This window comes from Haemaphysalis longicornis, unplaced genomic scaffold (genome assembly GCF_048455015.1).
Source record: "Haemaphysalis longicornis isolate Haplotype H1 unplaced genomic scaffold, Haemaphysalis longicornis Haplotype H1 scaffold_590, whole genome shotgun sequence".
Lineage (NCBI taxonomy): Eukaryota > Metazoa > Arthropoda > Arachnida > Ixodida > Ixodidae > Haemaphysalis > Haemaphysalis longicornis.
The window spans coordinates 64,620-90,439 of record NW_027526404.1 but is presented as its reverse complement, the minus strand read 5'-3'; the positions used below and the strand labels follow the sequence as shown (position 1 = coordinate 90,439).

Genomic DNA, 25,820 nt, shown 5'->3' with positions numbered 1-25,820 from the left:
AAGGAAAACTATTCCAAAAATAAATTCCAGAAAAATAAACGGTTTGCTTGCCGTAATTAGTGCGAACTTTTGGCAAGAGAAAGTTATTGTTTAAGGCAAACCTAGTGACATTCCTATTTGAAGGAATCGCTTTTAAGTGCGGAAGTTGATTGTTTATAATTCTATACATATAAATACCAAGGTTATATTTAACTAGTTCGGTTACAGTTAATATATTGTTTTCGTGAAGCAATGACGTAGCGTCAGTGAGAAATGGGCTTGACGTGGCAATTCTTATTGCTTGGTTTTGAATTGTCTGAACTGAAGTAAGATGAGTGGTGTAAGTGTTACCCCATGAAGGAATACAGTAAGAAATGTGTGAATGAACAAAAGAAAAATACAGTGACATCAGTATTGAGGGATTGAAATAACGGCGGGATTTAATCAGTATTCTAACGCCATACGTCATTTTTAAATGCAGAGCATTTTAGTAACTCACGATGTCACCCGCGTTGGCGTCCGTAGTCCGCATCACTACGTAGTCCGCACCCTACACTATATAAATAAATAATACCTTCCGGCGCCAGGTTTCGATCCCACGACTTTGCGGGCGGAACGCAAGGTACACGGCACTTTACCGACTGCTCCACGGAGCCGACACAGAATGGAAGGTTACGCGCGCGCCTTATATCCTTGACTCATTCAACAGTCGGCCACAGGTGCGACCTCTCCCCCGCGTCCTCCTCGCCTTCTCTCCGCTCGCAACACCCTCTCTCGCCGCGTTCGGTTCGCGTTCATGTGGTGGCGCGATTTCGGCGCTATAACACTCTCTCGCGAAGGGCATTGGATTGGGTTCGATTGGATTAGATTGGATTGGATTGGCTTGGCTTGGCTTGGCTTGGATTGGATTGGATTTGGATTGGGTTGGATTAAAGTGGATTGTGTTGGATTGTGTTGCGTCATAGCCGCGCCACGTTGCGTCGTAGCCTCTCCACGTTGCGTAATAGCCGCGGCAGGGGGTTCACGGCACGTTTCACGTTTCACCATAGACTTCATCGACAATGTCTACGCTGGAAGACAACAATTACAACAACAACAACCAATACGTAATCCATAAGACTTGCAGGCACGCCCCCCGCGGAAATGCTCTGCATTTGATCGTGCCCCTCGCGAGGGGGATGTTTTTTTTCCTAATATATGTTATGTGTCGGTGGTATTTCAAGTTACTATCGAGTTCAACGCCTAGGAATCTACAGCAGTCGCTTACAGGGATGTCATTGCGAGCAATTTTAAAGGGACACTGAAGTGAATTTGTCAAGCTCCCGTTTTTGCTTGCACTGTGTAGACTGGCTCAAATTAGCACACTTTTCATCGTTTTTACGATTGACAAATCGGTAGTTATTTTACAAAGCGCGAAAGAAGAAAAACTACCATGCGCGGTTTGCGGCGGCCGCACCAACTAAAGCTGTGACGTTAGGAGGAGCGGGCACCGTGATTGGACGATGCCCAAGGTGAGCAACCAAACAAGTTTCGGTTTCGGTTTCGGTTCTGTAAAACACAACCGGTGGCGTTGTTGGATGGGCATTCTCAATGACTCAGTAATCATCGTACCGCGCTTCTGCCATGTTGTCAGCTGTAAAAATGCATAAAGATAAGCCTCCTAGGACGGCTTGGAATCGTAGCATTCACTAGCCGAAACCTACGCAGTGCATGAACGCCCTCCGCGTACCCGTAGACGCCCAAATGTCATGCGCTTTTCCCCCATAATTGGAGCTTGCCTCCCTCATGCCTGTATCGTAAAAAGCGTGTTCGCACCAGGCCAAGGGTCTGTTCATTCTGGCCTGTGCCCACTGCCTACAAGCAGTCGGTGCTTATGGCAACAGTACGCCAACGAGAACTCGCTAGCGCGCCATGCATGTGCCAGCCTGCGCGCGTTTTGTGAACTAGTTCGTGTAGCCATGAACGTTGCGGCCCAAAAAAAGGTGAACTCAATATAGAAAACATCGGCGGAAAACAAAAAACTTACAAAAAAAAAAAAAGCACGTACCCGCGGGGATTCGAACTCGTGATTTGCAAAACATTTGCGGTGACATACCCAGCGCCCCAGACTACTGGGCCACGGAGCGGGACGCGAAGACCTTGCTAATATAGGGTATATATTGTACAACCGGTTTACACTTTTATTTAGTTTTGGCATTTCAAGCAGCTTAGGTGACTATTTGTTGTACTGCGATCGTGCAGTAAGCGTTGCCCGAGTTTCCACAGTAGCTCACGTCTAGCAATTGCATTTCGTAGACGGAAAAGCGTTCGCAGATGCGTAGTCGTGCTGCTGACTGCTGTGCTTGTTCGCCCAGCGCAAAAAAGTGCTTCCCGCGCCCTAGTTTTACGCTGTACGGTAAAAATATCAGTTGATTTTATTTCCTTAGTACCTATATTGACTTCGCTGACTCTTCTCCAGCCTTCAAGAGGCCTTATATTTTCTTACTGGCGTACCAGTCAGCGAAGCGTCGCATGTGCGCTTGTGCAGCACTTGTGTGAAGCGACCTTGACTTGGAGCTAGATACAGTGTACAAACAAACCAAGTAAAGAAAGGCACATTCTTCCATTCACAAACGTGTCCTGGCTTCGTTTCAACTAAGCGAACGAATTGCGACCAAGCAATTTTTTTTTAACCTCCTTGATTGCGACGACCTGCCGGCGGCCGGCGGACGAAACGCTGGGCCGACTGACTCTGTCGGCCGGGGAGCCGTGCAGTAGCGCAGCCGTGGCGCAGCCAATTGCCAGCTCATCCCCTCCTGACGTCACACGAAAACGCCACAGAAAATGGGCGAGCGTAAAGAGAGGAGGACAGCATTTTCGAATTAGTTTTTCTACTAAATAAAATCGCGTAAACGCGCCTAGAGTGGTCGAAACATGGCCTGGGGACTCCGGACTACAATTTGCGCTAGTAATCCCGCAATGTTTACATATCACTTCAGTGTCCCTTTAACGGGAGGGATAGAAGGTAAAGGTTTTTGCGGTGAAGAGAAGACAACAAATTTTGTCTTACACACATTAATTTGTAACATGTTATTACTGCGCCACCGAGCCAGTTGTGACAGGTCAGAATTTAGTTTTTCAGTTAAGGACGTAACACTCGTATCGGAGTTAAAAATTATGGTGTCGTCTGCGTATAATATGCAACTGGATGAAGAGAGGCGATTCGGCAAATCATTAATATAGAGTAAAACAAAAGGGGCCCCAGAATGGAGCCCTGGGGTACGCCAATGTTAGATAATTTGGTTGAGGAATACGCATTTGAAATTACCACCTTCTGTGTACGGTTATGGAGATAGCTACGCAATAATAGTAACGGTGGACCAGTTATACCAAGTGCTTCAAGTTTATGAAAAAGAATGTGATGATTAATCGTATCGAAAGCTTTAGTTAGGTCGATGAAAACGCTTCCCGCATAGTAACCGCTGTCGATAGCACTTTTTAATTGGTCAGTAAGTGAAATTAGCGCGAGGTCACTGGAGTAGCCAGAACGGAAGCCAAATTGACAGGGACATAGTATATTAAATTTGTTCAGGTAATTTGTGAAACGTGTAGAGATCAGTTTTTCAATTACTTTGCTCAAAAAGGGTAAGATGCAAATGGGGCGGTAGTTATTAAGTGACGAAGTATCTCCTTTTTTATGTACGGGGATTATTTTACCCTGCTTCAGTTCATGCGGGAAAGCACCAGATTTAAACATTAAATTCACAATCGAACAGAATACATTTGATATAAATTGAGATACTATTTTTATATGGGAGGAATCGAATGCCATCAAGGCCAGCACTTGTCATTTTTAAGGTACCTATTACGCTGATTATTTCATCTGGAGTCGTGGGAAACAGAAAGAACGAATGGGGTAGGCGATCTAAGACCGCTTCATTTAATGGCGGTAGGGTGGACTCAGCGTTAAAGAAGAACCTTGCAAACTGATCAGCGATGTCGGTTGGGTTACTGTAAGTGACATCACTGTGGACAACTGTAGTTATTTTATCCGAATGTGGGTTTCTATTCAAAAAGGAATGAATGATTTCCCATTTTTTTCTCGTACTATTTCCGGCCTCAGTTATTTTTTGCTCATAATACTTTCTTTTAGCTTCTTTTAGCTGCATGTTTATTAGGTTGCAAAATTTTTTGTAACGAGCAAGCAAGTTCGTGTTAAACGATTGCCTTTTAGTTTTTTTGTAGAGGTTGTCACGTTTGCGCATGTCTGTTAGCAATCCGGTCGTCAGCCATGGATTTGCTGGTGATGCTATTATTTTTTTGCATTTTTGTTTATCTGTACAGGATTGAACATGTGATAGGAGCAAAGATGAAAAGAGAGTGAAAGCTTCTTGTGCGTCGGCTTTAAGATAAACTTCAGACCAGTCAGTGTTAGCAATGGCATCGATAAATTTCTGTTTGTCCAATGTATGCCTAATAAAGGAAGGTGAATTACGCTTCGCAACGGAATCGAAACGCAGAAATATGGGATAGTGATCAGTAATATTAATTTCTAGCACACCCGCGTCCGGTGCCGTGAATAGATTTGAAAATCCATGATCAATGAGGGACCCATTGCTATTGCTGGTTGGTCTGGTTGGAAGACTGATTAAACATTCATACCCGAAGCTATTTAGTGCAGCTAGATAGTTGATTTAATTAGAGGACAAATCGTCTAGTAAATTAATGTTGATGTCACCCATGATAATAGCATTTTTATTTGCAAGGGAAATAACATTTAGGGAGCGTTGCAGGTTCGTGCAAAATTCAGCAACAGGAGAAGATGGTGAGCGGTAAATACAGCCTAATATGAATCTTTTGTTATCTAGATTAAGAAAAGTATGCTCAAATTCAAGCCAGACGGATTCACAGTGAAGCGTATTTAATTCAAGATCAAACCTTTGTTTGCAGGAACTGTTGGATGATACGTATATGGCTGCGCCACCAAAATTGCTAGATAACCTGTGACTGTAATATGGCGTGTAGGAAGGAAAACAAAACAGGTTTCTATCGTCTTCAGATAACCAAGTTTCTGTAATTGCAATTACTGAGAAAGGGTTCGTAAACGTGGAAAGAAGATTATGGAATTCATCAAAGTGTTTTCTAAGGCTTCTGGCCTTAAAATGAATGAAAGAGCTGGAGTTATTTCCTAAAAACGAGTTTAGTTGCGCTGGTGACAGAAGAGACGACGAGGAAGACATGGCTGGCGCATGCGCATTATGTACAATGGGAGCCAGTTAGTTTTTTTTAGCCAGATCAGCCTCGTCGCGTATCCTGTATACTTTACTGTCGGCTGTCTTGCGAGCTTTGATTTGGCAGTTAGCTGTCCACAAAAACATCCAATTTTTCTCTTTCTTTTGAACCAGAGCCTTAGAAAAGAGAGCCTTGTTCGCAGGGGTCAAATGTTCATGTACATACACGGGGCTGTCAGGTATCTGTATTATGTTGATGTCGCTCAGGCAGAGCTTCGCCTTTCGGGCCTTGCTGATGAATTCCGACTTCTTATCTCTTGAACAGAATCGCGCAAGAAGGTGTTTGTTGCATTCCTTCGCTGTAGGAACACGGTGAACGACGTCGAGATCAGATGGTGACACCGGGCATCCGATTTTTTCGCCCACCGTTTGCAAGATCGCGACACAGTCCTGCCCTTGTGTACACGGTACACCTCTGATCTCGACGTTGTTGAGCCGTGAATATTGTTCCATTTCAGCTATTTTCTTAGACATCATGCGGTTCTCAGACTTCAGTGATTTGTTTTCTGACGTCAGGGCAGCGTTGTCTTGCCTTAGTTCCTCAACAAGTTTTTCCGTAAATTTTGAGCTAGCAACAAGGTCATCTACTTCTTTCTTCATTTGCACCGCATCGAAACCAGAATCATGCAGCTTTAACAAAATCCTTGCAAACACCGAATCCACCAAAGTCTCAGTTTGCAGCTTCTCCTCGAGTTCTTCTACTCTCTTTGCTAGTTCAGCGTTCGTTGGCATTTTGGACAGAGTTAGAATACACTTAGACAGGCTCAAAATGCGAACATCGGCAGCAGCGACAGCAAATGAGAAACGAAAGAATCGCAAATGGCGTGAAAACCAATCTGCAGTAAATTAGATGGTAATCTCGGTCAGTTGCTCAGTGCACTGCCGCTGCTGCCAATGGCACCCCGTCGACAGTGCCGGTCCTTTATAGCGTTGCTTGACGATGCCAGTGCCGCCCAGTGGTGATGTCACCGGAAATGCAGCCGTGGGTACAGCTGCGCAGTCTCCGAAGGCGCCACGAGCAATGTAGACCGCGGCAGCAATCAGGGCATCACGGCGATGAAGCAGCACCTCCAGAAGCAAGCTTGGACGATCGGGCACCGGACGAAGTAACTGCAGTAAATTAGATGGTAATATCGGTCAGTTGCTCAGTGCGCTGCCGCTGCTGCCGCTGCTGCCGCTACTTGTTGTAAATTATTAGAACATGTCATTCACAAACACATATCTACTTTCTTAACAACGCATTCGATTCTCTCTTCAGTTCAACATGGTATTAGGCGCGGCTTTTCCAGTGTGACCCAACTTGTTGAAACCGTACTTGACTTCGCCGGGACTATCAATGACCGTAAACAAACAGATGTAATATTTATAGATTTCGCGAAAGCGTTCGACAAGATATCTCATGTAAAACTAATGATAAAACTGCATGCCATTCTTAAAAATGATAAATTTTGCAGTTGGATTCAATCATACCTTACTTCACGTTACCAATATGTCATCTTCAGCGACACTCCTTCTAAAATAGTACCTGTCACTTCGGGTGTACCCCAGGGTTCGGTTCTGGGCCCGTTGTTATTTCTTCTTTATGTTAACGACATTGTTGGCGAGCATGACGTGAAAATTAGGTTGTACGCTGATGATTGTCTGATTTATTCTACTGTACACTCTTTGGATGACCAGATTAACCTTAATTTGTAGCTGAACGATGTTATTCAGTGGTGCAACACATGACAGATGTCTGTTAATTATAAAAAAAGTGTTGTTATGTCAATCACAAACAAGAAGCAACCCCTTCTTTTTAATTACACAGTCGATAATAACGTGCTAACGCGGGTAACTGAGTATAAATATCTTGGTTTACATATACGTAACAACTTGCACTGGGATAAACACATTACAAACGTTGCTAATCAATGAATCTATAAACTTCACTACTTGAAAAGGTCTCTTAGGAATGCTCCAACAAGAATCAAAGTACTAGCCTATAAAAGCATCGTGTTACCCATTCTCGATTATGGAAATGTAATTTGGGACCCTTTCACGGCGGCTAACTTATCCAAATTAAATCGTGCACAAAATAAACCAGTCCGTTTTATTTTTAATTGTTATGGCTGCGCTTCAGTTTCGGACTGACATCCAAGGCTGGTTTATTGAACATTGCGGACAGAAATAAATTATGACGCCTACGCTTTCTTTTTAAAATTGTGAAGAACCTTCTCAAAAGCGATACTCATCAATACTTAACGTATTTTTCTTCAGGTCATTCATCCCGCCACCGTCACTCGCTGAACTTAACTCCATTCCAGCCGAAAAACAATGTCTTTAAGTATTCTTTTTTTCCAAGAACAGTTAATGAATGGAATAACCTTGAAAGTCATGTTGTCGAACAAACTGATATTAACAAATTTGAAAGCCTACTTGACTTTTAAACTTCTCTTTCTTGTTGTTCACTTGATATGTGCATAACGTGTTCTGGTTCTCGGTGTATACTGCGTTCGCGGGGCATTGATGTGTGCTCTTCTTTTTGCAGTGTGTGTCGTTTCAATGCGTGCATCGGTTTCTTCTTTCCGTTTTTGTGCCCTTCGCCAGATCTTATCCACCCGCCACTGTGAATTGGCATTCAGTTCAATCTTGTTTTTTTGCTGATGTTATGCGTTCTTTTTGTCTGTTTTATTGTGAAATGTATCACACTCTTCTTTCCACCCTGCTACGACCCCTTAACTGGGGTCAGCAGTATTGTAAATAAATAAATAAATAAATAAAAAGTGCACGCCCCTGCAATTGCTCTTGTAACGTTGTACCGCTCGGTTAGCAAGCCATGTCTCTTGTTACTTACGTTTCTGTTTTAATATATCTAGTGGTGTGTAAATAGATAGCGGTGTGTAAATAGATAGATAGCGGTGTGTAAAAAGATAGGAATGGGGACACAGCGTTAAAGGGGCACTGACACAAAATTTTGAAGGCGAGATAACTTCGGAGATAGATTGGTGGGAACACATTCACATCATCTGCAAAATATCAGCGGCGAATACAGCCTAGACCATATTTATAATCAATTTTAAAGTGTGCGAAACGAAACCGAGCAGCCAGCAGAGGACCACGCGCAATCGGCATCCCGAGGATATTGTGTAAATAAACAAAGTCCAAACACGTCACGAGTTTGTGTTTGCCGCTTCCGCACTGCCGGCGTTTTTCGCCGGCTCGCCCAGCTCGCCGCTCTAATCGGAGGGCCGGAGGGCGGAGCTTCTGCTCTCGAGAACGAACGACCCGATCGTTGGTGGCGGAGGCGCCGTGATTTCGTCAGCTCATCGGGCAGCTGGCCGCGACCAACGTTCTACAGCGATTCCAGGCACTCTGTTTCTATTACTGTTTATTACCATTGGATGCGAAAACGCGCCGGAGGCACGACAAGCCCACTGAGCTAGCCGCACGGTGGCTGTGCAGGCGGCGGCCACGGCCGCGAAGTGGCCCAGGCCGGCGCAGGTAGCTCGAGCGATAGCTTGTTACCGCTGCACGAAATTGTCCCCAAGTCCCAACCATGGTGGCTTACATGAGAAAGGAGTTAATGATGCGATGGCGGGTTGCATTAAAAATTGTCATCTGCACCGCTTACGAGAGCGGCACTCGAATATCCGCCGCAGTGCTAAGCCGAACAAATCTGTAGGCGGACCTGTAGGCAGACCGGCCGGCTGCTCCCAGCGCGCGTCTTGCCACCCACCGTCTCGAGCGTCACGTGTCGTTCTTTAGCCGCGGTAGCATTTGCACTCGCAGCGCCTGCGTCACATCCACGGTCGCTTTTTAATTAAGCGCCTCACGAGATCAGTACGTGACAGTCGTGGGGGCATTCGCAGAAACTGCCGTCGATGCGGATTCGACAGTGCTACGGCGGCTCTGCTCTGTGATATCCCTCCGACGGTCACGTGGTCAGCTTTATTCACACAAAATCCACAAAATCCATCGTTTCGCGGCACTCGCTGAAACCGAAACTGCGACTGGCTGCATTGAAAATGCCTCTAATTAAACAACCGTCGCACGCTGAAGGAAATGAGGTTTCTACAGGTTATAAGTAGGTCACTAGCTACTTATCGCAGCAAAAAAAATAAACAAGATGCAAAATTTTTGTGTCAGTGCCCCTTTAAGGAAATTGCGGGAGGGGTTCGACATGAAACCCCCCTGGCCCCCACGCCGTCCTGGTTACGCCCAAGGAGGTTAACCTCCTTGGTTGCCCCACACCAAGACAATGTATAAATGAAAACAAAGCGAGCAAGGTTCTCCACCCATGAGATTCTACGTATATCTTTCCATGTGTAAAGATCACGGTCACAAAGTAATTAAGGTTTGTGTGCTCAACTCAAACTAACACGTTAATTAAGGACGTTCCTTTTTTTCTTGAAGGATTAAAAAGTTGAAACGCACCAGTTTCCGCAATACTGCTGCGTTTCATTGAACAGTATTTTACTTTCGTGTCATGTTCGGCCTAGTGGCACCGCTGGCTGTTTCTGTATACCACTATTCGCAGGCTGGACTTTGCCCCTGGTTCCGTACGCACTTTGCTTAGTGTAAACAGCTAAATATCTCATCCTAATGTTTTTTTCCAACGATTGCAGACTTTCCTCGGGACGATTTTTTAGCAGATGAGGACAGCAAGATATGTGGTAAGAGAAACAATATACTTCCCCATAAAGCCATGTGTTAGTTTTCTTGAAAATTGTATCACACATATGGTAGACTCACAAATGATTAAATCGAACGCTTTGTTGCAATGCTGGTGATCTGATTATCTGATTGTTCAATGCGTTTGTCTACCGAGGTTTAGGCTGATCTGACAGCGCTTTTGCGGTATCCACGTCGACCGGTTGTCGGTGCACCAGGTGTATTTGTGTTTCTTTTATTAATGGCGCCCGATCGTCTTTTCTTGCAAGTTTGGCTCGTGTTGGCTCGTGCCCAAATACGAGTTTCGCATGGTAAACGTATTCTAATTGCATTTTTTATTATGTTCCTACGGGCAACGACATTTTGATTGCTCTAAGTTAATGACCACGAGGGAACGGGACTCCACAGCCACCTCTAGGACGTTCGAAGGACACAATACAGAAAATAAATATCATCCCGCTTCCTCCATAACGATTTATGTTATGCAAAAAAAAAAAAAACGTCTAGTGTATTGTCCTGATTTCTCATGTTGCCGGCCTAAAGCCCGTCCACATGGTGCGATTTCCCCTGCAAATTCGCAGATGCGACGCCGCTCGTGCGGCAAAACGACCTTTCTTTGTTGCTGCGGCAAAATGCCAAATGTTTGGAATGGTCTAGCATCCCCCGCGAACGCCACTCGTGCGGCTCGGGCGACATAGAGGGGCCGGACCTGCGGCCAATAGGAACATATCTAGGTGAGCGTCACGGCATCGCCATATGCACGCTTAGCAACCAGACGGGGTTGATTGCATACGCGCGGCGTAGGCGCGGGTGCACAGAAACAAAACGCACGCGCGTTCACAACGCTTAATCGGTATCCGCGCAAGTGGCGGACACAAGCAGGGAACAAGTACAGAAGAACCCAAGAAGAACCGGCCGAGGTAAACCGAGGTAACAACAGGTCTCTTCGATTCGGCCTGCGCTTTCTGCACGAGTTCAGGATGAGTTCAGCCAGTTCAGCGCAGGCGCCGCCACGGCAGAATCGGTCCTGCACTTTTGTCGTCTGCTTCTGCACCTCCTCCCTGGGAGGTGCAGGGAAAGCCGTGAACTCATCCTGCAGTCTCTGCACCGTCGGTAAATCGAACAGAAAGGTGCAGGCGCCGCGCGCTGCACTCGAAAATTGAAGAGGCGAGTGCTGCACTACCTGAATGAGTGCAGCGAGTGCAGCAAAATCGAAGACACCTAACAACAACAAAAAACAAGCGAACCCAGGGTTGCTTGCTGTGTCTGTCTTCTCTGCTTTGTGTGGGTACATTGATAAATTATTGGCGATTGTTGCCTGAAACCGCAGATAAACTCATATTTATTGCAAAACAACCTGGAACAGCTTTCCAGAAAGTAAAATGAAACTTTTTTTTAAATCCCAACATGCTTTCCTCGCGGTAGACTTAATTCAGTCTGCAATCAATGTGCCTCTGAAATGCGAGGATCGTGACCTTCGCAGGCCATGTAGACGACATTTCCAGGCATTGCGAACTTCGCAAGTGCTCATGTTCGTTCCAACGAATTCACAGACGAAAAACGCACCATGTAGAACGGGCTTAATTAAGACAGTGATTGTTATCTGCCTGCAGCTGATCTAAAGATGGCGGACACGATACCAGGCCGGAGCGGCTGTTTGTGTGAGGGATGCAAGAAACAGAAAAAATTATTGGGCCTATATCTAGGCTTAACGTTTGGTAGGGGTAACCATAGTTACTTACTATAGAGGTTGCGGAACTCCCTCTAGGCCCCATGTACAAAATACGGCCCTACGATTGGTCCACTGTTTTGGATTTTCCTAGCAGTGGCGCCATCTGTTGGTGACAAATTAAACTGTACAAGTGCTTCAACAGTCGACGACCTGTGTGAAAATGGTATTTGGGTGCTTACAGAAAGTTTTTTCTGCTTAAGGAGCCCAACGTGTTCAACCATGCAAGTGTTTTCTATGCATTCGAAGCACGCGTAGTGAAAAAAAAAAATACGACACGTGTGCTCAGCGAAATGCGTCGTCGCTTGCGCATTTTCGTTTGCGGCGCGTAATCTGCGGTCTTCCGGCGGCAAAAAAAGGGTTAAAATTTCTCTTCGACGCTTTTAAGCAAGCTTGAAAGCATTATTTAGAGCCACTTGGTTCCTTCAATTATTCTTTTAAAATAACAAATTATCATGGCAGTTCGTAAATCTTGTACACATACGACAAGACACTTGCACCTCGGTGAACCACAGCGACGCTGTTCGGCTGTAGGCGTCGGTCACCTGCGGTTGTAAATACCAAAAAACTGCGTTAATAGTGTTGCGAGTGTGCAGGTCAAAAACATGGCTGTCGAACAGGCTCACTGATTGGGTGGTTCCGCAGGGAAGGCGTGATCAGATCCACGTCGAACCGGGCACTCATTGGCTGCTATGCAACAATTCCTTAGGATATCTCGTATGACAATACTTCACAAAATAGGAGCGAGGCACCGGTGCGTCCTAGAGCGTCAACGGCTGGCGCAGGCGCCCTCACGTGACAACGGTAGCTTTTACGTCTTTAAGCCATGGCCTACCCCCAAGAACCCATCTATGGCCGAGCATCGTGGTTGCACTTTTATGGTTTGTCACCGGCCTAACGAAAAATGACCGGTGTAATAATGGAAAACGGTGTGCCCGCCTACACTCGACACACAGACGAGTATATGCGTTTCCTAGTGAGTACAGCCAGCTGTCCCCTGAGCTTGCCTATGAAGATAATATCACAGCATAAACGTACCTAAAGCATATAAAACCACCCGAACTGAACTAAATAACAGCCAAAACAGACCTGCAATGGTTGAAAACCACGGTGTCAACAAATATTCAACGGAAACAGCCGAAACCGACCTAAAAGGGAAAACCCGCAGAAACGTACCAGAAGCAGTAGCTGAAACTGATTAAAAGGCGACGAAAGTACCCAAAATCCCATTTGTAATGCATAAAAAAGTCATCAATACATTCTATGCGTGATAACAAATGTTAATATTCAAATGTGACAAACCCTTAAAAGTGGGAAAAAAACGGTAAGGGGATTTGAACCCGGGTTAGGATGTTTCCTTCGCAGGAGCGGAACTACTATACACTACGAGAACAAGCGGTTCTGAGCGATTAAACTGAGGGCCACATGCACGTAGACATACCTTCAAACATGTCCCTAGATGGCGCCATGCGTCGCTTGGCTGCGCTGACTAGGAAACGCGTATACGCCACCCAGACCCCCATCGAACCGGCCGCGAGAGAAAAGCGACAAGCGCCGTTTCGAATATCGCGCAAGCACGGCTGCTGGGCTAGGCGCCACACTGGCGGGTGTCTTCACCTCACCCTGCCGGGCGACCCCCGCCCCCTCTTATTCTGAAGTAAAAAAGAAAGCTGGGCGAGTTGGTAAGGGTTCATGGTGAAACGAAAGTGCGAAGAAACAACGACAACCGGGAGGAACGATTATAACGGGGCAGAGCGCTACTATCAACTAAACTTTTATTGAAAAAAAAACACGAAAATACGTACTCAAGAAGAAAAGAATCATAAAATAAGATGCTGCATCAACTGGGCCAGACAGAAGCGAACCTTCTGTTAGGTAACATCCAGATAGTCTGCTTCAATCAGACACAGACACGGAGGGGGCACTTACACAATAATCACCCATTTTCGCAATGTGAGCTGCCTCCACGATTTCGCGCGTCTTTTGGTCACGGCGTCGATATAAAATTGTTGTTTCATTGAACAAGGGATGACATCCATACGACGAGCAATGCGCGGACAGGTTTGAAAAGCTCACCAGTTTTTAGGGACCCTTCTTGTTCGCGCAGCATGATAATCAAACAGCATCCATTTTGCCCGATATATGCGCGTTTGCACTTCAACGGTATCTTAAACCACCGCCACGCGGCAGCTCACACGTGAATAAGTGTGTCTGACAGAACAAAGGCCGGACCCTGAGCTTGAAGTGGCCTTTCTTTCGACATCCGCGCAAACACAAGAAATATTACCAGGGCACGAAAGAATTCGTCAACATCAAATCGATTCGCCACTTTTTTCAAACAGTGTGGAATCCTATGCATGTAGGCCACCACCGCGATCTTTCTTTTTCTAATTTCTGCCCTGTCTCAGTTAAGCTCGGAACAGCACCCAGACTTCACCCATTTTACGAGCTTCTCACATACGCTCGACAACAGGTTATCGGGGAACCCAGCAGCTTTCAACCTAGCCACCTGTGATGAGTGTGTTAGTTCCCCCTCCGTATCTGTGTCTAATTGAAATAGACTATCTTGATGTTAGCTAACAGAAGGTTCGCTTGTGTGTGGCCCATTTGATGCAGCATCTTATTTTATGTGTCTTTTCTTCATCTATATATTTTTGTGGGTTTTTTTTTCAATAAAAGTTTAGTTGATAGTAGCACTCCTTTTCGTGGTAATCGTTCCTTCCGGTTGCCGTTGTTTCTTCGCGCTTGCGCTTTGAACCTCCTAAGGTACGTCCTCACTTGTGGCGCTCCGCGCGCGCCGCGCCGCGCTTGCAGAAACGCCGCCGCTTTTGAAGTTCACTAAGGTATAAGCTTGGGCGTGTTGGTACGACATTCTTTTGAACAGCGCAAGTAGACGAGGACGAGAAGTGGACAGGACACAGCGCTGTGTCCTGTCCACTTCTCGTCCTCGTCTACTTGCGCTGTTCAAAAGAAAGAGCTTTTTGAAGGCCACACTACTGGGAGCGCGCGCGCGCGCAAAAGCGGCGGCGGCGGCAGTGCAAACCGGCCCTCTCCCACTCCGACGGGGGAGCAGGGAAGAACGGATCTGAGCACTGGCCGTCTCTCCGCCCCGGCCAACCTCCCCGAGGAGAGCACTGACTTCGCAGCTCACGTGACTCGGGCGCTGATTGGCCCGTTGAGTTTTGCGCAAAGCGCCTTGCCGCGGAAACGGGTCAGGAGCCATCCTTGCGCGGCAGAGGAATCTTGCTGCGAAATGGCGTTTTGCGGCGCGCGTTTTTGCGCGCGTGGCGCCGCAAGTGAGGACGTACCTTTATTCTCTTGCGCTACCTAGCGTGAAAGACACACTCGCTCCCAGCACCTGTCTTCAGTAGTCATTGTGGCGGACGCAGCCCCCCCCCCCCCTCTCCACTTACACAAACATAACAAAGCACACAGGATTTACGAATTCTGTACGAACAGCGGCGAGTCGCGAAATGAAGAGCACAAGGTCGGATTGGTATGCTAACGACCTGTAGTAATTACACTGGACCTTTCACGGCCGATAAGGCTAGAACCGGGCGCGGCCCCAATTTACCATTAGCGATATCCGCGCGCGGAGAACAAGAGATTAGCTCAGGCGGGTCGCTTAACCACATCTTGTTCCGTTTCCCGCTCCCTAACGGGATTATTGCTTGCACAAGCTCCGGCGTTCCCCGTTGAAGGTTGCTGAATTCACTAACTGCGCCTCAATGCTTTTCTAAAACGAAACTGAAAGCAGGATGGCTGACTGAAGCGTGAGGGAAGCATCTTGTATCACAATGTATAACAGCTGTGGTGCGTGTTTTTAAAATTATAGCAGCTTCCGGAAAGTTTTGATTTACGTTTATTTAATGTGCTCAACAACTCAGGAGCGGTGTATTTCAAGAAAACGTTTGTAGATGCTTCTGCAGTGATCTCTCGCCACTAACAACTTTTGTGACGTCTCACTGCGTGTTGTACCCAAAGCGCACGGGGCATCGTCACCTGTTTTCCTGTTTCTGGCATTTTCTTTCTGCCTTATTAAAAAACTGCTAGTTGCAACAAGGGTGTATTTAGGTTCTCGGCGCCGTATTGTATCTATACAGGGCCACTTGCTCCCACGTCTAAGTGTCGTATTTGCTCGGACAGTTTTCCGTAGGAGTTTCTGAAATCTTCGAAAATTATCTTTTGCAGCACCTCTTGCCTTCAAGACAAGGAGACTCGAGCTAAGCAGCGAGACACTGGCTAACAGGTCGCTGCGCTTCACCTGGAGATGGAGCGCAGTCTATTGGGAAAACGATGATGATTTGGCCGGTTACTACTTCCGCGCGAATTCCACGGAAGGCACCTTTCGCGAGACACTGTCACCGCAGCGAACCGACTTTTATGCTTACCAGCTGCGGGGGAACACTACGTACGACATTTTCATCAGGCCGTTCTTCTACGCTGAAGGGGGCATCAACGACCGTCCGAGCAGTTTTTACGACGACGACGACGATGGTTATGAACCTGGACCTCCTCCCCCTATTCCCACTATCAGGGGCACTCTGGGGAAGGCGACCACACTCACGGTGCGGACGCCCGTACTAGGTAAGCACAAGTGCTTGGAGGTGCCTCTGATCGCTCCAATCAAGTGCGCGTCTATGATGGTACGAGAGCAACGCGAAGGTACGAATTTCCTTCATGCGCGCGTTGTTCAGTACAGCAAAATCCTGTGCTTACAGACCACGTTTCTCCGCCATATAAAACTATGCAGAGCGTTTGGCCCAATAAAGAAGAATGTGTAGTTAGTACTTGGAAGCAAGTTGATAGCCTCGAAATATGTGTTTTCAGATAGTTGTCAAGAGGAACGAGAAGAGAGTGAGAAAATTGATAAAAGGTTGATTGGTGGACCATTAGTGATGCGTTCGCATTGAATTCTGCTTACTTGAGACCGTGAGGCTTGGCCCGATTTGCACTTTGCTACATCTTTAGAAGCTCGAAACACCTAGTTTATCGTGTAAACAGCGGGGTCGAGCGAGCTTTCAGCGTTGGCATTTCGTGCCGCCGAAACTGCAGCTTTTCTTACAGATTGCTCAGACTAGTTTTCAGCCATATCCTCACAACGACACACCCCTTATTATCGATACTGCCCCTGCACGCCTACGCGAGTCACAACGCACTCCCCCAATTTGTTTGGTTATTGTGTACATTTATACCAATTCATATCGTGTAGCAGGATTCCTTATGGAGTATGAAATTCCTAGCGGAACTCAGGGCAATTCATTCTGTATTCAGATAAATCAGCAAGCTTTGCATAACAGTTTAAAATGGAAACATAATATGCAGACGCCATTGAAGTTTCGAAGTTCCTGTCACCTGTGACCAATTCACAGGTTCTGGAAATTGGCGTTGACAACAAGTGTAAAAGTGTTCATTTGCGCAGCTCCGGGCGCACCAAGGAAGATTGTGCCCTTGCCACCAACAATCGACCAGGCGAACAGGTGGGGCGAGCTGGCTCTTGCAGTCACCGGACCGGAAGCGTGGAACAGCAAGCCTTTGGGATTCCACCTGCGCTGGGAGCCTGCCGAGGAGGGACAGACGGCCGAGCGAGGCTTCACGTTTCCATACTTGGTTTCGGGAAGGACGCCCACAAGCTACGACCTTAACGTCACCTTGTCACTAAGTCCTGGTCAAGAGTACACCGTGTTCGCCAGTGCACGGGGCCTTGGAGACTATGGAGAGGTCCTGGTGGGACCCGAGACGTCGGTAAAGATTGAAACCAGCCACATGGGCAAGTACATAGACAGTATGCCGTGATTGGTAGAAAACATTTCACTTTGCCGAGCGTCCTAAAGGTTCCTTACATCGCGCCTACGAGACATGTAAAAATTGCAAAAATTTCGGTTTTAAAGGTAATTGAAGTTAAGAAATTCGAGCGTATTGTACAAACGTTTAATTAGGGTGGTACTAAGGTAAAAAACAAGCACTACCAAGCAATGAACCACAATCAGAAGACACATACTGCGCTTAAAAACAACTTGCGCACGCAATAAATCGTTTAGATGGGGGATGGCAGAGATTAGGAGGAGGCAAGACGTATTTAACAGAAAAAACCTATGGTTGGTTCCTTTGTCATAGTAATCAATAAAACACAAAATTGAAATGTGCAGCGAAATTTGCAGAGAAAGGAGCATGATTTGCTGGTCGGCGGCTGTCTTGTGGGTGCACTTGGCGAGTGACGTCCTGCTCTCGGGTCGCTTCGGCAAAGGTGCCACCTCTTCCGTCCTGCTCCTTGCGTGTACGGCAGACGGTTGCGTTGCTGCGAGCTCAGCTTGTGAAACGCGAGAGGCAGTTTGTAGCTTGGACCATGAACGCGCGAACGCGTTCCGCTTCCAGCTGGCGTTTTTCTTCGCACCAAATCAGAAACAACGCCGCCTACGTTGGGCGATCGAGGCGCCAACGGTCGGCGCTTGTTAGCGTCAAGATGCACTGCTTCCTTCTCTTCTCCTAGACGGCAGCACCATTTCCGTAAATGAAACTTCTGCCGTTTCTTTTGTGTTCGTTGTACTGGCATCACTTCCGTGACGGATATGACGTCAGTAAAATCTTGGTGTACCCTGGAATAAAACGCATAATTTTAAAAAACAGCGGGTGGCCTCCTCGGACAGGAGACCGCGCGTGGCCTCTCGAGGCCGTTGCTCATGTGATCAGCTGGACTAGGCTGCGCCGCTCCTGCTGGTCAGAGCTAGTCAGCCTGCATTCCCACTGCTAGGGGTTTGGGGAAGGGAGAGGAACATGGTGTTGAAGGAACAGAATGGCGAGATTGGCAGTGGTAGCAGGAGCTTGACAGTCCGGGCCGTTAAACTCGAAGCGTAAGTGGAAATTGTGGGAGAGGACGGTAGCGTTATAGTAAGTGCCTGTCTGCAGTCAGCGCCATCTTCGTGATTCTTCGAGGGTAAGGCGGGGCGGGGGATATTTTCGGCGAATGTGGCGGTAATTCGATAGGATGTCGGTGAAGCAGGGGGGAAAGAGGATGAGCTTGAGTGAACGGGGCATGAAGCGCTTCATTTGGCGCACCCACGTGCCTGATGGCCGGAGGGGGTATATGCGTGATTGGGTGGCCGAACAGGTGATTTATGATCGAATGGAGGAGTGCTCGGGGAGGCCGGTCACTGCTGCGCATGAGTCTATTAATTTGGTGGTTGGTGGCCGTGCAATTGTAGGTTTTTTGCCGGTGGACGTGCCAGGTGCGCTTGGTGCTGTGAGTGTCTCTTAGGTCGTAGCAAAAGGAGTGCCAGTTTTGAAACTATAATGTGTGAGCGTGCTGGGTAGTTTGTGGATCGAATTTCTCAATACGTTTCTTGAGAATGCGGTTATGCTTCTGCAGTTCCCACCGTATGACTATACCTCGGCGGGGTGCTCAGAGATAAAGCAAATGGCCGTCGGCGGCAGGATTCTTGTTGGTAAGGGGAATCATCTCGGTATGCTTCTAGACGAGATGTTCTAGGGACAATGTGCACTCATTTACGTTGTCGGTGATGGGAGGGAGGGTGGTGGGGGCTTTGCGAAATGCGGGAGAAGTAATGATCTTCGCAATAGCAATTTTGTGGGGTATGTGCAAATGGGATGATGCGATTTCACTAAGGTAGTGTTCACTATCGAGGGTGTCTAATATCCTTTGCCACGTTAAATTCCCCCGTAAGTTGCGGATGTGGTGTCTGGGGAGGAGTCGCATGCAGCACTGTTTCCCAGTCTGGTTCGGGTGGCCAGGTCAATGCAAAGGATGAGGGCGTCATGCTGGTGGCGTGTAGGAGAGCTGTCTCATTTGTTGTAGCCTGGGTAGTATCCCTGGGTAGTTGTAGCCTGGGTAGTTGTATCCCCAAGAGTAGTAAGGTGCGTTAAAGTCGATGAGCAGAAAGAAATAATTTTAATGCGGTGTCCGCCTGGGATCATGCATGAGGGTGTAGACTGCATGAAGAGGGCTGAGATGTGGGCTTTTTACGTTCAGGATAAAAACACTGGGTTGGCTTCGTCGAGTTGGGAAAGTTTCGACAATTGTGTAGGCGATTGGGGTGGTGAGGCTGCGTTATTGGGAGGCGAGTTTCTGAACCACTAGTATTGCACAGCTAATGCATATAACAGGCTAGCGGTGCACCGTACTACTAACGGAATGAATGTTCAAAAGTATGTACGAGGCCAAAAAACAACATATTAACGCAGAGCGTGCAAAGAACCCTTGCGCAAAACTGAGGCAGTGGGAAATTTACGGGAAAAGTTTTCGAAATGCAAAGAAGAACCAATAGCTCATTAGTTAGTGCATCTCATAGTTAGTACAGCTGAACCTCGTTTTTAAGAAATCTAACTTGACAAGTTCCCCGAATAAACGAACAAATTTGCGCTTGCCCCTAGGACTAATGCTTTGACAATATTTTTAGAAATATTTCTCTGGTCTCAGTGACGTCGTTCAATCAATGCTCAACTTTTAACTTAACAGTTAGGGCATTCTTCCACAAGCAACGCCATACTTGATTACGCCCTACTCACGTAACTGCTCCCCCATCAAGAAAGCCTTTGGACATCTGCATCAGGAATGCAGGTATGCCGTGCGTTCTATTCTCATTAGAGCCATCTTTTTCTACAACCCACAGCTCCAAAGTACCTCGTGGAAAATACCGTCCAGCTCACTAGTCAGGCCTACCCCAACGGATCGGTGATTTTCTCCTGGACGTGGTCCGAGGGCAGCAAGCCGGCCGAACTGGCGGGATTCCATTTCCAGAGCGTCTCGGAGGAGCACACATTCAATGCAACACTGTCAAGAGTTGACACCGACTTTTCTCCCGCCTTGCTGCGACCATACACGGAGTACGAGATTATGCTAAAGCCTTTCTACGTTCTGAATGGCTTGGTGATTGACACGGAGAAGCTCGGCAAGCCGGCCAGGATGCGCTTGCGAACGCCGGCCGCAGGTGAGGACGCGTGTGGAGAAAAAAATTGTACAGGTTGCGACAAAGTGCGTATTCGTGCAGACAAAAAAAGAAGCATGAGTCCAGTCGGCCCTTCTCGCACTTCGCCTAGACTTAAAAGTTGCATCTTTACAGAATTTGAGGTACCTAAAGCTAAAGCCTAATAAAGCAGAGATAACCTCCGTGTTCAATGCCCTACCTATCTTGCTATATTAGTTAGTAATACGGTTGGCCTTCATTATTACTGGTTCATAACCACTGCGGAGTAGCAGGAGGAGGAATAAACGTGTCGCTAAATCAGTCAGCCCTGGGGAAGAGTCCCCATTCCAGGACACCTTAAGACCGTCCTGCTACTTGGGGTCTCTGCACCAGCCAAAGCTGTTCGTCAAGGTCCGAGCTGGACAGTTCTCTCTCCCAGTGCTCAGAGAAGGCGAATTGCAGGGGGTTCGGGGTGAGATAGGTGGGGATTCTTGTCACAGCACCACGTGATTAGGTGGAGGGTGCCCGGAATCTCGCAGAAGCGGCATTGCGAGGAGTACAGGGTGGGGAGCCAGTATGTGGACTCTAGTGTGGTGGTGAAATGTGTTTGTTTGGATGCCTCGGAGGTGGCGTTCTCGTTTTTTAGTGAGGCTTTTGGGCCCAGGGGGATATAGTGTTCGTTCTAGACGGTAATTCTGGGCGATTTCGTGAACCGACGAGAGGGGCAGACCCACATCACTTAGCAGACCTGCTACTGCTCGCCGAACTCCTGGCTTGCCCGGTGGGTCAACTCTCAGTCACAATTATAGGCATGGCGGAATGGGCTGTAGCTCAAAAAAATTATACGGGACATCGAAGAGGATGCTGGAGAAGACTTTTTCTGGCAGGTTGGGATATGAAACTGCTGGAGAAGGTTTTACAAGCTTTTCGGATATCAGTGATGATTATTTCTGCAGAGGTTTGTGCAAGGGCAAGGGAGAAGGCCGCTTCTTCCGCCTGTGAAGAGTGGATGGTGGGAATTGATGCGCATGTTGGGAGGTCTGCAGTAGTAGAAAATACAGCGGCCATAGCTCTTCACCCGGGGTACGAAGCGGCGTCTGTAAAGCACGTGGTAGAGTTTTTACCTTATTGTATAAGTATCGTTATCACTCGGGCTTTTCTATGAACCTCATTGCGTGCCGGATGCATGTGGGGCCACATCATTGAACTTGCGAATTTAATGGAAAAGCTAAGTCGCATCAGCCTGGGAGTATTGTAGAGGAGGGCGCAGCGAGAGATAGAGAGTGTAAAAACTAGACTATAAGCATCAAAATATTGGGTAGCATACACATTTTTACTAGAGCCATCTGCTGCAACGATCCTTTCCTTCGAAATCTAAAACACCGTATCTATTGTGTAACTCGTACACATCATTTTCTTCGGTCGACACATGATCCGTCAGTAAAGGGCGTGCTCTTGTTTCAGCCCCCGGTGCCCCAACTGCGATCGTGCCGTTGCCAACTGAGGCCACATATAAACAGGATGGTCAGCTGTCTTTTGCCATCCTCGAACCCGTGGCGTGGAATTCCAAGCCGCAAGGATTTCACCTTCGCTGGGAACCCGCAGAGGAAGAAGGACAGGCTGGAATGGACATAGCAATTCCTGCCATGGCTGCTGCCAACGAGACGAAGAAAAAGCATGACGTAAATGCCACTCTGATGCTGAAGCCAGGACGTCAGTACACCGTGTTCGTCAGTGCACGTGGCCTCGGAGATGACGGTGAAGTTCACATTGGACCAGAAACCCTGATGACAGTCGAAACCGCTCCATTAGGCAAGTCAAGAAAATTTGAAACAATGTTTATGTAATTCAAACGCAAACTAAATGCGTAAGGTAGCTTGAACAATTACCCTAAGGAATCAAGAGTCGTTGTAGCCGCTTTATTACATGGGCAGAACCAAGTGCAGTTGGTCTGGCGAAAGTCTACCTCAGTTCTCGTCATGATCGAAATATTGCAAAACTGCTCAAATATTAATCTTAACAGGAAGCTTGTGTAGGAATGATAAAGTACGGTGTTTACAAGTGTTTACACCGGAAATAAGAGAGCACCACATGCAGTGACCATGCAAACACGGCTCCGCGTACAGTCTTCTTTGGCGATTGCGAATTTCATACTCCACACACAGAAAACAGATATCAAAATTACTACCGTTTCAAATATCCAAAAAACTGTTTTTTGTACTTACCATTTAATGTGTTTTATAACGTATTTTTGTGTTTTCGCCATCATTCCTCACAGCACCCGTAAATTTCAAATCGGAATTGGTGGACCCGAACAAAGTCATTCTTACATGGAGTGCATCAAGCCCAGCAAGATCCTTTCAGGCAAGTTAAAAATCGATGGGCCAGCAGGCCACTTTTTTCGCAATTACATGGAGCGAAAAAAGGTGGCAAGCGTGAGCGCCAGTTATAGCACCATACCGAATGCCTAGATGCAAAAACAATGAACAGCAGAAAGTATTGTTGAAAGCATTATAACGGAACACGGACTGACTCAGGCAGGACTCTCCTCGGACCAAGGACTGATGGAATGCTAATTCCTGACTGAAAGTATTCGCAAATGCCTACCATAAAGAGTTTCGTGCATGTTAGGGCCCCGGTAATGACACATCCCGTATCTTAGTACCGTGCTCCCAAAAACTTTATCACGCGAACACGTGTGAAGAAAGGAGGGAGGAGTGGGGTTCCCTTGATGCGAACTTACCGCCCTGGTGATGTATAGGTCAGTTCGAGATTACTTTACCAAGAAGCTACTGATGGCCTCAAGATGGTCCGCGCGGTTTCTGCCTCGTTTCCAACATGTTACTCTCTATGTGAGGTAAAGTATACCATTTACTGGTGAAGAAAGTGCCCCGTACGGAACACACAAGTTTTTGCTTTCTCCCCCTTGTTCATGGCTGGTAATAATGAGTAAGGTTACTACGTTCTATACATTCCAGATTACTGTGGCTGACTGCGGAAATTCGGAAAACGATTGCAATAACACGCACGATGAAAACACTCTGCAACGCAAACCCTCAAACACGGTAAGACACCTTTTCATGATGGCTAGAACGCAACGTCTGAGGAGCCATCGCTTGAGTCAAGTCACTTTGCTGTGCTGTTGACATCTTACAGTTACACCTTGAGTGTTCTTTCCACTTCGGATCCAGAAAAAAAATAATAGAACATCTAATCGTAGATTGTTGTGAAAGCGTAGGCATCTCGCTCGTTCCATTGTTCAGCGGTGTCGGCATACCGTTGCCGTCAAACCCAAGCGGTTTTCTTTTGACGTCTTTTCGGCGGTGTAGTAGCTGAACACTCCATTTTACAGTATGCGTCAGCGCTGACAAATGTCAACAGTAGGGACACCTAGTGCGGCCGCTTATTCGGGGCGTTGAGAGCACCGGCAAGCGCTTTCCAAGTCAGGAGCCCGCAGGACGGCTAGCGAATGGGGAAGTGTAGGAAAAAGGAACAGGGGACGCGCTTGGTCTGACGTCCCCCTTGCAACGCCACCCTCCCAATTCGGGAAGGCAGCTGTGCCCATGTTCTCTGTCCATCTATTTTCTCCCTGCGCTCTTCGGTCTCCTGATATATGAGGACACAGTGATACGGTTGTCGTGACGGGGGGACGCGGAAATTGTGCCGCCATGCCGTATTTATTGCTTACGCAATTTAAACAACAATGAAAAAGTAAGGAAAAGGCTTGACTGCAAGGTACGACCCCTACTGAGGGAAGCTGTGTTGGCAAAAGACGCTGTCACGGGATGCAGAGCGCCATCCTATGAGAACGTGTATAGTCAGATGGCTGCTGCTACACCACCGGACTAGGATACTGCAGGGCACAAATAACACGTAAGCAGCGTAGTATTTAAACAATCGCTCAGCGTTCCGCACGCTCAGAAAGTGTTATCTTGGCGATGCATCGTTTCCTAAACATCGCAGAAGTACGCGGGTCAATCCTAAGCGCGCGCTAGGCGTGTTGTTCTCCGTCATAACTGCACTCACCGGTATATAATCACAACAGGAATACCGCAGAAACCTAACAAGAATTCCTGTCGTACGACGACAACTTTGTTGTGACAACAGAAGTCCTGTTGTTACGACAAAGCCACCTGTTGTTAGGACACACGTCTATGTCGTAACGACAAGGTAAATTTTCTCAACAACATACATTCCTGTAGTCACAACCGAACTGTCTGTCGCTACGACAGCCGTCATGTTGTAGTGACATGCCAGCTCACAGAATGACGACGCAAATATACGACAAACTACAGGAATTTTTCTTGTAGTCATTTTCTACTGGGTCATGGTTAATATTTGTACTATTCATAGAACTTTTTAATGGCATTCATACAAAGTTTCGTGCCTGTTTGTTTATGTTTTAAGCTGTATCTATATCTCACAGCAGTTTGCTATGATAAGGGGCACTGTATAAAAATTGCAATTACCACTCTCTCAAGTCGTCACATGATGTGAAATAAATTGTTACAGCAAGGTTGTCTGGCAGGATCTTCACTGTCCGCAAGCAATGACGCATTCATGACCCATATTCATTAATTAACAAGCACTTTGCTGGGGTTTTGGCCTAAAATCAATAAAGACTCCTCGCACCATGGTAGCAACGTCTTCGTCCTCTAGTATAACTCACGAAGATCAACCTACAGGGTACGTTCCAATATTCTAGTGGCGCTTTGGGAACGCCACGTATGGTTACGACTCCCGAAGAGCTGGGAACCTATAACGACTGAAAGGAGAACAAATGAGAGCGAATAAAAGCAATGGGGAGAGAGAGAGAGTCAACTTTATTTAGTGACTTAAGTCCGAGCCGCAATATTATTATGCATCTTCAGTGGAGGGGGTGTTTCATGGTCCTACGAAGGTGGCGGGCTTGCTGGGGGACAGAGTGCTTAGATGTGAGTAGCCCATCGAGGCCGAAGGGTGGCCCGTAGATTCAAAGTTGGAGCGTCCCTGCTTGACCATGAATTTGGAATATCTGGGGGGAGTCAGTTGGAGGAAAGAAATGTGGGAGATGAGGTGGCCCGTAGACAATGTGTGTTCATTTTCTGGATGACCACTTACTTCACATTGCCGATGGCCTGGGTACTTCTGCGGATAAAAATAAAAGAGCTATCGCCTGTCTGATGTACATAGCCTGTCTGCGTGACATGAATTATGAAGGGGAGGGAAATAGCATTCTTGCGGCCCGGAGGTCGTGCTGCAACGTCATCCGTGGTGAAGCGTCGTTGTGCC

The 25,820-nt window shown here is 47.1% G+C and overlaps 1 protein-coding gene across 1 annotated transcript in view; it reads left to right on the top strand.

The window, feature by feature from the left end:
* LOC144141018 (uncharacterized) overlaps positions 1-25,820 on the top strand; it is a 67,087-nt gene that overhangs the window by 19,018 nt on the left and 22,249 nt on the right. Inside the window, exons 3-7 of the mRNA XM_077672494.1 lie at positions 9,854-9,901; positions 15,820-16,215; positions 17,051-17,398; positions 20,256-20,573; positions 22,014-22,361. Of these exons, the coding sequence (XP_077528620.1) occupies positions 9,854-9,901; positions 15,820-16,215; positions 17,051-17,398; positions 20,256-20,573; positions 22,014-22,361 (1,458 nt within the window). The remainder of the gene's footprint in view (positions 1-9,853; positions 9,902-15,819; positions 16,216-17,050; positions 17,399-20,255; positions 20,574-22,013; positions 22,362-25,820) is intronic.